Source organism: Sorex fumeus, unplaced genomic scaffold, assembly GCF_029834395.1.
Source record: "Sorex fumeus unplaced genomic scaffold, SorFum_2.1 ptg000094l, whole genome shotgun sequence".
Lineage (NCBI taxonomy): Eukaryota > Metazoa > Chordata > Mammalia > Eulipotyphla > Soricidae > Sorex > Sorex fumeus.
Window position 1 is genome coordinate 22980466 of NW_026606151.1, and position 11812 is coordinate 22992277.

At 39.7% G+C, this 11812-nt stretch overlaps 1 protein-coding gene across 1 annotated transcript; it reads left to right on the top strand.

The window, feature by feature from the left end:
- Window positions 1-9080: 9080 nt before the first annotated feature.
- Window positions 9081-10049, top strand: LOC130040216 (olfactory receptor 14J1-like). Its single transcript, XM_056132228.1, has one exon. The coding sequence runs from the start codon at window positions 9081-9083 to the stop codon at window positions 10047-10049; it is 969 nt and encodes a 322-aa protein (XP_055988203.1).
- Window positions 10050-11812: the final 1763 nt, after the last annotated feature.

Genomic DNA, 11812 nt, shown 5'->3' on the forward strand with positions numbered 1-11812 from the left:
ATTTCTTTGTTTCATCTTTATTGGATTCTCCTACGTGCACATATTTTCCTCTGTACTGAGAATGCCATCTGCTGAGAGCAGAGCCAAGGTGTTCACTTGCCACCCCCACCTTGCTGTCGTCATATTGTTTCTTTCCACCGGTGTCTTCGAGTATTTCAAGCCTCATTCTGAATTTCCAAGTGTTTTGGACCTGTTCTTCACTAGTATGTATATGGTAGTTTCCCCACATTCAATCCAATGATCTATAGCCTGAGAAATAAAGCCCTAAAGTTAGCTCTGAGAGAGATGTTTAAAAAAAAAAAGAAATACTTTCTGCAGTTCCTTCACTCTTGGGAGACAGGTTCAATATGTAATTGATAATATTTATAGTGTTGCTTCGTAAATTGAATTATTTGTGTTTTTCGTCCACATCTGCTGGAACTCAGGACTTACTTCTGGCTCTGTGCTCAGGAAACACTCCTGGTGGCCTAGGGAAACCATATGGGTTGAGGGAATTTCCAATCATTGTCAGCATTATCCTTCTCAATGCTGCCATATTGGTGAAACCTTCAGGGTCAGGTGAATGAGACCCATTGTAATTACTGGTTTTGGCATATCGAATACACAAGAGATAGCTTGCGAGGCTCTGCTGTGCGGGTGGAATGCTCTTGGTAGCTTACCAGGCTTTCCGAGAGGGATAGAGGTTTTTGGGGAAACCTCTATTCACCCTTCTAGGTGTTACCATGTTTGAACCCTATCAAATATGGTACGGCAATTCCGGAAGATGGGTATTTAGTGTCTTATAATGTGTCGCATGGCTGCTTCGAGGATGCGCAGTTCTGGAAAGTGTCCTGTAGTGTGGCGGAGGCTGGGTAGTGGAGGTAGTGTAACAGAATGAGAACGCTATTCGGGTCTCCCAAAGAGGAATTGAAAGAGCTATGCTTGGAATATCACATTTCACCCAAATGAGAGAAAGAATCCGGAGTTCCAACCTCTGTTGACGATCAAGAATCAGGGACGCTGTCTCATTTGCCAAGGTGTCAAAAATCAGATGGGCTGGTCACGTAATGAGATTTAAAGACGACTGCTGGACTAGAGCTGTTACTGACTGGATTCCACTGGATGTCAAAAGACCGTGTGGCTGCCCACCTACCAGATGGTAAGACTTCTTTATCAAGATCATGAACGATCGGTTTGAGGCTTTTTGTGTTCCTAGAGAGAGCAGACGCCATTGGGCTACACGAGCATGCGACAGGGACACATGGAGACATTACTGGTGCCTGCTAGAGCAAATCGATGATTAACAGGAAGTCAAGTGATCAAGTGATCAAGTAAGCATTATGCAATGTAAAGCAGAATTCAAGGCAAGTGCCCAACCTGTTATACTATCACACTGGTCCTAGAGATTCAAATTTAAGTGATGTTTTATGCTGGGTGAAACCCTTTTAAGCATATGTGCTACCTGGATAACTAAAATAATCATACTTTCTGCTATAGAAAAATAACTTTTGTATAATTTAAAATCACATGTGAAAATAATGTAAATTTTACTATGTCAACTTAATTTTCTTTCTATGCCAGATGAATGAAAGGAGTTAGATATTACATTCAAAGTTCATTTTTCTAGTTACACTGAAGTTTGAACAATATATGATATCCAAAAATTCTTGAGATCACGCTGATTATAAGATCACTTTCTCTTCAGAGCTCCATGTTTAATATTACACGAATCCCTCTAGGCTTCAAACAGACATGCCAAACTTTTCCTGACAATGTCTCAAACTCCATTTGTGTTACCCCTTGTGATTAGTGTATTACTATGCATTCATTCATCACTTGATCACTTGACTTGACATCCCGTTACTGATCGATTTTCTTGAGTAAGTGCCAGTAACGTCTCCATTCGTCCCTTTTTGTGCTAGTGTAGTCCAATGGTGTCTGTTCGATTCAGGAACATGAAGAGCCTCAAACCGATCATTCAGGGTCTTGACAAAGAAGTCTGACCATCTCTTAGGTGGGCGGCCACGCGAAATTTTGACATCCTGTGGAATCCAGTTGGTAACGGCTCTAGTCCAGTGGTCATCTCCAAATTGCTTTATGTGTCCCGCCCATTTGATTTTTGATGCCTTTGCAAATGAGACAGCATCCCTGATTCTTGATCGTCAATGGAGGCCGGAACTCCGGATTCTTTCTCACACTTGATTGAAGCATGATACTCCAAGCATTGTTCTTTCGATTTTTCTTTGGGAGACACGAACAACGTTCTCATCCTGTTTTTGTAGGGCCCAGGTCTCTGAGGCGTATGTTAATGCAGGAAGAACAGTGGAATCAAAGAGATGTGCCCAGAGCTGGAGGTTTTTCATCCTCTTAGCTATTTCTTCAGTGCTCCTTAAGGCGTTCCAAGCCGCTCTCTTCCTCCTGCACAGCTCAGGTTCCAGGCCATTCATCATGTTGACTTCTCGACCAAGGTAACTGGTCACATAACTGTTGCATTCAGAGATGATCGGTCCATTGAAAGCGAATGGAATGTCAGGAACGAGACAGTTTCTCATAAAGATTGTCTTCATGAGATTCTGCTGTAGTCCACCTTCCCACATTCATGGTTGAAGTCGGCCAGCATTTGTGCCACTTGCTAATGTTTGGTGTTATTAGAACGATGTCATCAGCGAAGCGCAGGTGGTGTAGTTGCCAAGTGTCTATCTTCACTCCCATTCCTTCCCATTCCAGTCGTTGTATGACATTCTCAAGGGTGACACTGAAAAGTTTTGGTGAAATGGTATCACCCTACTGAACCTCTCTCTTGATATGGGTGATCACTTCCTTGTAGAATGGTGAGATCCTGGTAGTGAATCCATAATACAGCTCACAGAGGATCCTGAGGTATTGAGTTTGAATCCCCTGATTTGCTAGGGCTTCATTGACCACTTCCTTCTCAACAGAATCAAAAGCCTTCTTGAAATCAGTGAACGTTAGACAGAGTGGCATCTTGAACTCTGGTGAAACTCAATGAGCTTGGTCATCGTGTGAATATGGTCGATTGTGCTGAATCCTTTGCATAACCCGGCTTGCTCACTTGGTTGTCCTTCATCTAGTGTTCTGCCAATCCTATTGAGGATGACTCCATTGAACAGCTTAAAGACGACAGACAACAGGCAGATCGGGCGATAGTTGCCAATATCATGGATGTCTCCCTTATACAGACGTGAAAACTCACCCAGCCCTGACACGGACAGGATTGACAGATTGATAGCTCTTTCTCAATTCTGTGAGTGGTGGTGCATGGCCATTCATAGTTGGTGGAGCGATTTGTCTGGTTAATTCCAATTACGAACTAGACTCTGGCATGCTAACTAGTTGCGTGACCCCCAAGTGGTTGGCATCCCCTATTAATTCACATAGAACAAACATTTGAATAACAAAACAGTTGGGAGAACCATAAAATACATGCCTTAGTTCATATATTTTTTTTTTTTGCGGGGGGAACCATTATTTACAAAATTGTTGAAAATATATTTTTTCTTAGTCCTACAATGATTTAGGCCCATCCCACCATCTGTAACAGCGTATTGTTGACAATTTTGTCATTTATAAAATGGTACCTGTGGAGGTATAGTCTATACAGGATAATTTGGTTTTTGGAAAATTTGCTGTTCTATTTTATATTTATTTATTTATTTATTAAATATCAGTATTTTGTCTTCTGCAATATACCCTCCATGTTGTAAGCTTAATGTAATATTCCACATATTTAATTTTTTAAGTTGTTCCTCTTTCCATGACAAGTTCTAATTTCCTTTAGGTAAATTACTGTATAATACGTAGCACTGCAATGTAGCACTGTTGTCCCTATTGTTCATCGATTTGCTTGACTAGGCAACAGCAATGTCTCCATTATGAAACTTGATACTGTTTTTTGGCATATAGAATATGCCACGGGGAGCTTGCCAGGCTCTGCTCTATGGGCGGGATACTCTTGGCACGTTGCCGGGCTCTCCAAGAGGGACAGAGGAATCGAACCCATTCCTTGTAGAATGGTGAGATCCTGGTAGTGAATCCATAGTACAGCTCACAGAGGATCCTGAGGTATTGAGTTTGAATCCCCTGATTTGCTAGGGCTTCATTGACAGGAAGGCAAACGCCTTCAAGGCAAACGCCTTCAAGGCAAATGCCCTAGCTACTGTGCTATTGCTTTAGCCCATGATTTCACTTTGTCTTTTTCCAATTTGGATCTCTATGATTTATTGATATTTGCCAAATTGTTGTGACTTGGATTTCTAAGTCCATGCTGATTACAGGAGAATAAGGAAACCATTTTTCCTCTGTGCCTGATCTTAGACAGAAATCGTTCAATCTTTTGCAATTAACTATGATAAAAGAACATGCTAGTACACCAAAATATATGCAATGAAGATCAGGTAAACAAGCTAAAGCGCTCCAGTATATAGACCATAAAAGAATCTTCAATTATTTGATAATGGTGTCAAAAATATGTTAAATCAAGGTAAAGAGCTGAACTACATCAAATTGAAAATGATTTTTATGGCTAAACAATCCTACAGGCTAAAACTAAAAGAAAACACTGTTAGATGTGAGAAAATGTTTGCACACAAAATTTAGATAAAGGCTAATATGTATTACATATGGCTGTCAAAATGTTCAATAGTAAAAGTGCCAAATATCCCATCAATTATGAGAAAAAAGATAAAGAAGAAGAAGACATACAGATAACCCATGGTCATTTAAAAAAGTGTTCTTTGTATTCCGATATCAGGGAAATGCAAAAAATAAATGAATAAATAAATAAAACTTGACAGTGAGATGACATCTCACGCTAGTGAGAATAACATGTATGTAGAGAAGACTGGAATAACCAGTGCTGTTAAAAGAAACTCTCTTTCATTGTATTTGGAATGTTGTCTGTTTCAGTGTCTATGGAAAGCATAAAAATTTCTCAAAAAAAAAAGGAGAAATGGACCTGCAATATGATCCAGCAACTCAACTTCTGGCCATCCCCACTCACAAACTAAAAATCATTAACGTAAAAATTAAGCACAAGTATGATCATCGCAATGCTTATTACAGAAGCCAAGACTTAGAATGTCCAATGACAGGTGAATGGAGACAGAACTTATTTACAGATGATGCAATATTGTGCAGCTATAAAAAAGAAAAAAAGATGAAATATAGTTGGAGGCAGTGTCAATGGCATCAGAAAGTAAGTTAAGGGAAATAAGTCAGAGGGTAAGTGACAAATATCACTTATCTGCAATATACGAAAAGATAAGTTAAGAATGTCGAATAATATTGTATAGAATCAAACGATAACAAACACTTGGCCTTGCACTACAGAACTCAGATTACCAGAGAGTCGGGGAGAAGAGATGGAGATGGAAAAGCAGATTACCAGTCAAACAGGGATAGTAGGGGAGGATCTGGGATACTTGACTGGATACTTTGGGGAAGTGCAGTAACTTTGCCCAATAATGCTCTAAAGCTTTATACTACTATAACCATTACCAAATCTATAATATAAAATATTGTCACTGTCCTCCCAGTGTTCATAGATTTGCTTGAGTGGGCCCAGAAACGTCTCCATTGTGACACTTGTTACTGTGTTTGGCATATCAAATATATCACAGGGAGCTTGCCAGGCTTTGCCATGTGGGTGAGATACATTCGGTAGCTTGCTGGGCTCTCCAAGAGGGGCGGAGGAATTGAACTCAGGTTGACCAGGTCGGCCGCGTGCAAGGCAAATGCCCTACCCACTGTGCTATCGCTCCAGCACCATTTTTAAATAAAGATAATTACAAGCTGGGGCATTATCCTAAAATCAAATTATAAATTAAATTGTGATCCAGTCAATAACATTAGTTAAAAAATTAATTGGTCTTACAACATATTTGTAATCAAAACACAACTTATTATGTATTTATTTTGTAATTCAATGAATATAATAAAGCTATATTCCCAGTAACTAGGTGAGATCATTAAATATTTCAACAGGAAAATATGTTGCAAGAAAACCCAACAAAATTACAAGTGTGGACCCCAGAGTGTTACACAGAATTACCAATACCCAGAGCACCCAGGAACTTTGTTGCTGCTAACATTATTTCACCCCAAATCCCAAATGGCCAATGAACTTAATGGACTTGAGTTATACTTTCCACAGACTACATTTAAATGAAAGGGACTGAATGGCAGGGATATGACTTCCAATAATTGTCAGCTTCTGAGACTGACAATTTGTCTTTATGATGAGGTAAGAAATTTCTGGGTGTGCTCTGGTGAGTTTCCTCAGGTTCTAGAAAGATAGGTTATGTTGTAAAATGGAATGCAAATAAGAGAGAGGTTATGAGAGCATAAAAACAATCATATCTTTACTGGAAATTTACTAAAATATAGCAATTTTCATTACTTTGTTAAATATAGAAAGAAAAATCCTTCGATTGCAGAAACATCTTAGTGGAGTAATATGATCCCTTCTCTATCATTTACCTTAAATTTGGTACCTTCCACTCAAATATACACCAAGATGCACATCCACACACACGCTCAAAAACCACGACTCAAAGAATGAACAAATGTGCCAAGAGATTAGCTTTGATTTGTGTTGGGGATATCCCACCTCTTAGGGGATAACTTCTCTCCACCAATTTCAGACTTAAACTACCTTCTAATTCAGCAATATTCATAATCATACACTCACAGTAAGAAATTATAACACGTTATTTGTCTTATTTTCTTATACTCTATACTAATTACATTCCTATATCTTGAGATCCTAAGGTGTATATAATATAATGTAGTTCTACCAATGATCATGATTTCATTTCAGAAAAAAATGATTCAGAATAGTATTTTTAGAGCCTTCTGAAATCTCTTCACATCAGAAATTTTTCATCAATTTTAGGATTTGAATGGATTTTGCTAGTGAACTAAATTTAAATAAACATAATGTTCTTCAGTACAGGTTATTTATGTGTTATGTAAATTCAAAATTGATCTAACTACAGACTGTTTGCCAGAGAACACATACAAATTTTACTATCCTATTCACATGCTTAGGTGACTTTATCACTAACATAAATTTGAAGTGAATCTTTATCAGTTTCATCATATGTGTTGAGAGAAAGTGCTATTCATAACTCATATACTATTATTCAACTGAAAGATTGAATAAATCATTTAAAATTTCTTTCAGGAATATTCTTATCATTGAACAATATGCTTTGGACAAAATTATCTTTCTAGATTTTAAAGTGGGGAATTAGGTTCGCACGACACTTGACATGATGCATTATGATAACAATATGCTCACAAATTGTTATTTGAGTACAGGTCCTATCAATTCACACTGCTTTGAAATAGTATTTTTCTGGGACGAGAGAGACACTTCAGCAGGCTGAGCACAGGATGTCTAGCAGGAAACTGGGGATCCCACAACACTGCAGAGATCAACTTCCGTGCACAGAGTTATGAGTCGTCCCTGAGCACTGCTGATAAAAGCAAATAGCAAAATGAGACATTTTTCTGGAGAAAAACTTTCATTGTTTATTTTTATCTGTTGCTATTTTGTGTGTTCACTGGTTTATTCTATACTCTAGAAATCTGAGAGGAGAGTTTCATACCCTTTAGCCTAACTTTCCAGTCTTCCTTCCTTCCTTCCTTCCTTCCTTCCTTCCTTCCTTCCTTCCTTCCTTTCTTCCTTCCTTCCTTCCCTTTCTCTCAGTCATTGTCAGAGTTTTCCCAGTATCTGAGGCTGGTTCTGCTGTTTGGTCCTATGTTTCAACCGAGTCCAACGAGCTGGCATTCCAAGGAAAAATATTGAGTAAGAAGAAAAAGCATTAGCGACTTTTGCCCTCATGCATGATAAAATTATAAACCCCCTAAAATGAACTTTTGTGTGATACTAGTCATGTGTACATAGGAGGGTTGACGATAGTGAATAGAGACTTTAGAAGGTTATTTCTAAGTGTTGTATTGAGCTGAACAACACTGTGGATGGAGAGGGCGGTTCCCAGCAGTTCTCAAGGGGCCTCCGCCTCTTGCAGTGACTCTCACACACAAGGGCAGCAGCTCCGTTCTAAGGCCTGAGGGTGAGGAGCTGCTGGTCCCTCCAATGCCACAGAGCATCGATGCTCCCAGGAGTGCTCAGGGACCTTGGGATCAGCAGTGCTTGTGGGAGTAGGGGCATGTGATACCAGAGACCATAGTGGCATCTCCTATATGCAAGGCAAGCTCACAGTACTTTCGTGGTGGTTTTATTTCTATGTGCACATATCTATATGTGGATATATAAATTATGTATGCATGTATGTATATGTATATGTATATATACATATTTGGTATAATGAGGTCAGGACAAACCCAAACATTGCTGCAGGGGAACCTGATTCACCTTTCTGGTATATTGCGAAACACAGTTACATTTCAGAGCTGGGCCCAAAAATTGTGAAACTAGACTCCTGTCATGCTGGGGATGGCCAGATTCAGTCTGGCAGTACTCGAAAGTTCTCCATGGCTCACTTCACAGTGCTCAGAAACTGCTTTGTGCAAGGAATCTAATGCAGGAGTAGCAGTGCTCTGCCAGCAGAAATCTCTCTACACAGGTAGTTCTCAGTAACCCCCAAGAACAGAGCTGGGAGTGGCCCCCAACACCACTGGGAGTGCCCTAAAAGGAAACAAACAAACAAACTCTAGTCATTCCAAAGATCACAAGTCAAAAAAATGAAAAAGGAAACAAGGTCATGTGCATCCAAAATATGTGACCTGATAATCTAGTATGCTATGGCCCCACTTCTGTGCTTTGCTCCCTTTTAACCTATGTCTGAGAATTCTATACCGTTATCGTTTGTAAAATTGAAATAGCAAAGTTAAAATACATAATTGATCATAATCAATATCTATTCCTGATAGACAAAGTAGCCAAATTGTTTTTAATGGTTATCACTATAGAAAAACTTTCACTTTTCTAAAAGAAAAGTTTTCATTCTGACTTCTAACCCAAACTTCATGGTGTAGACTGATGTTACAAAAACAATTTCTCTTCAAAGATTCCATGTTGTCTTGCAGTCAAGCACAGTAAGAAGTCAAGGACTATGGATAATTTCAACAAGAGTGGGTTTCTTCTCTTGGGATTTTCTGACAAACCTGAACAAGAACTCTTTTATGCTTCTTTGTTCTTGGTCTTATACGTGTTGGCTTTAACTGGCAACATGCTCATCATCACCACAACTGCCCTGGATGACAGTCTCCAGTCCCCCATGTATTTCTTCCTGAAGCATCTCTCCTTGTTGGATCTCTGCTTTATTTCCGTGACTGTGCCGAGATTCATTTACAACTCTTTCAAACAAAGTGGAATTATTTCTCTCGGGGAATGCATAGTGCAGTGCTTTGTTTTCATTACCTGTATTTCTGCTGAGATGGCCATGCTCACGTTGATGTCCTATGACCGCTACGTGGCCATTTGCCTTCCCCTGCACTATGAAATCATCGTGAATGTCAGAACCTGTGTCCATGGGGTCGCCGGCGTCTGGGTGAGTGGGGCCATCTCTGGAGTCATGCACACGGCAGGTACTTTCTCCATCCACTTGTGTGGCCCCCGCATCATTCACCAGTTCTTCTGTGATATCCCCCAGATCCTGAAACTCTCCTGCTCTAGTGACTTTATGAGTGAAGTAGGTGTCACTGTCTTTACGGCTTTGCTGTCCTTTCTTTGTTTCCTGTTTATTGGGTTCTCCTACGTGCACATCTTCTCTTCCGTGCTGAAGATGCCGTCTGCGGAGGGCAGAGCCAAGGCCTTTTCCACTTGCCTCCCCCACCTCGCTGTTGTCATATTGTTTCTTTTTACTGGTGCTGTCGAGTTTTTCAAGCCTCACTCTGAATCTCCAACTGCTTTGGACCTGTTACTCACTCTTATGTATACGGTAGTTCCCCCAACTTTGAATCCAGTGATCTATAGCCTAAGAAACAAAGCCCTAAAGTTAGCTCTGAAAAAGGTTTTTCAAAGAAGAAAAGAAGCACTTACTTCCATTCTTTCCCTATTGGGCGATAAGTTCAATATATAATTGCTAATATATATGGAGTTAATAATTTTTGTGTGTCTGTTAAGGTCACATTTGGTGGTACTCATGGCTTGCTCCTGTTTCTGTGCTCAGGGATCCTCCTTGTGTGCTAGGAGAACCTTATGGGCAGGTGGGAGTTGAACCATGATCAACAATATGCAATGGAAATCCTGACTTGCTGTACTTTCACTCTGGCCTCAATAGATTAAAATTTATTTTAAGTGATATTTTATGCTTGATTGTAGGATTCATAGTTCCTCCTTTCTCCTCTGTCCTCTTTTTCTGCACTGCAGGGAGTTCAGATTTATTGAATTATACACATCACCGAGCTCCCAAAGCATTCCCACTTCTCTGTGTTTATCTTTAACTTCTCCTTTGTACTCTGCTTCCCCGGTGCGTTAATCACTTATCCCAAAATCAGATCCTGTGACTTGTAAAGTCAGATTCTTCTAGACCTCTGGGTTTTGTATTTCAAGCAATTGAAATATCGCTTTTCTTTTTCCTCTATGTTCTTTGCATTGTTTATGTTAGAGCAATATCCCTTTTGTATAGACACAGGAAGACAGTTAAAGCTATGCTTCTGTAAATTGTGGGTTAATTAACTCCCAGTAATATTAACTTCTTGGCATTTGTCATATTTACTTGACTTAAGCCTAAGTTGTCCTAAGTTCCTAGCACCTCAAAAGGAGGGTCCTTATGAAGAGAATGAATAGACCCAAGGCAAGCTATAAGCCTCCCTGGCATCAAAAAGGGACAGTTCAAGTGTCATACAACTTATGAGTTAAGAGCACGGGTATGGACAAATTCTATCATGACCTAAAAAGAAATTGACTGAATAAGGAACCTGCATGGTTAGGAAGGACTAAGCTGGCCTATGGACTCTAGTCTGGAATATACAGAGAGATGTCCTCAGATGTCCCCATGAAAGCCACCCTTTATTGTATCTCTTAAAATTTCCATACAGAATGACTAATATTATTAGGAAGTGGGTTTATGATGACTGTTTGAAAGGATATGAACTAAGGAAAGGAGAGAAATATGCCTCTAAATGGAATTCCACCCTTGGGCAGATCTTCTAGCAGGATGAGATCTTTGTCTTAGAAGAAGCTTCCCTGGAAGGAAGGACTTTATATATGCTGATCGTGTGATCTCACAGATGTGTAATTGCTACTCCAACCTTGGATGTTTTGGCTTTTAACGAAAGCCCGGAGATGGGAAATGGTAGCAGAGTAAGACTGGAATGGGGAGAGTGAAACTGGATGGACACAATGAAACTGGCTGGAGAAAGTGAAACTGGATGGGAAGTGTGAGACTGGAATGAGAAGCATTGTATGTCTGGAATGGTGACGAAGATCAGAATAAACAGCGACTGGTCTCTGTTCCCTCCTTCATGCATCCAGCAGTGGTGGCCAGCTGAGGTTGAGAAGCAGCCCCTGACTACCAAAAGCCCGCAACACACGCCTACATTTTTTGAACACACAGTTGATGAAACCCTTTTATATATGTACAATCTGGAAAACTAAAGTAACCATATTTTGAGCCACAGAAAACAATTTTTGAATATCTTATTTATTACCTACAAATCAGATGTGAAAATAATGCAAATTTCACTATGTTTAAGAAATCCACCTCTGTTTTTTTCCCAAGTAATTTATGCAGTGATGATGGAAATCAGATATAACATTCATAGTCACGGTCCTCCCGTTGTTCATCGATTTGCTTGAGTGGGCCCAGTAACGTCTCCATCATGAGACTTGTTGCTACTG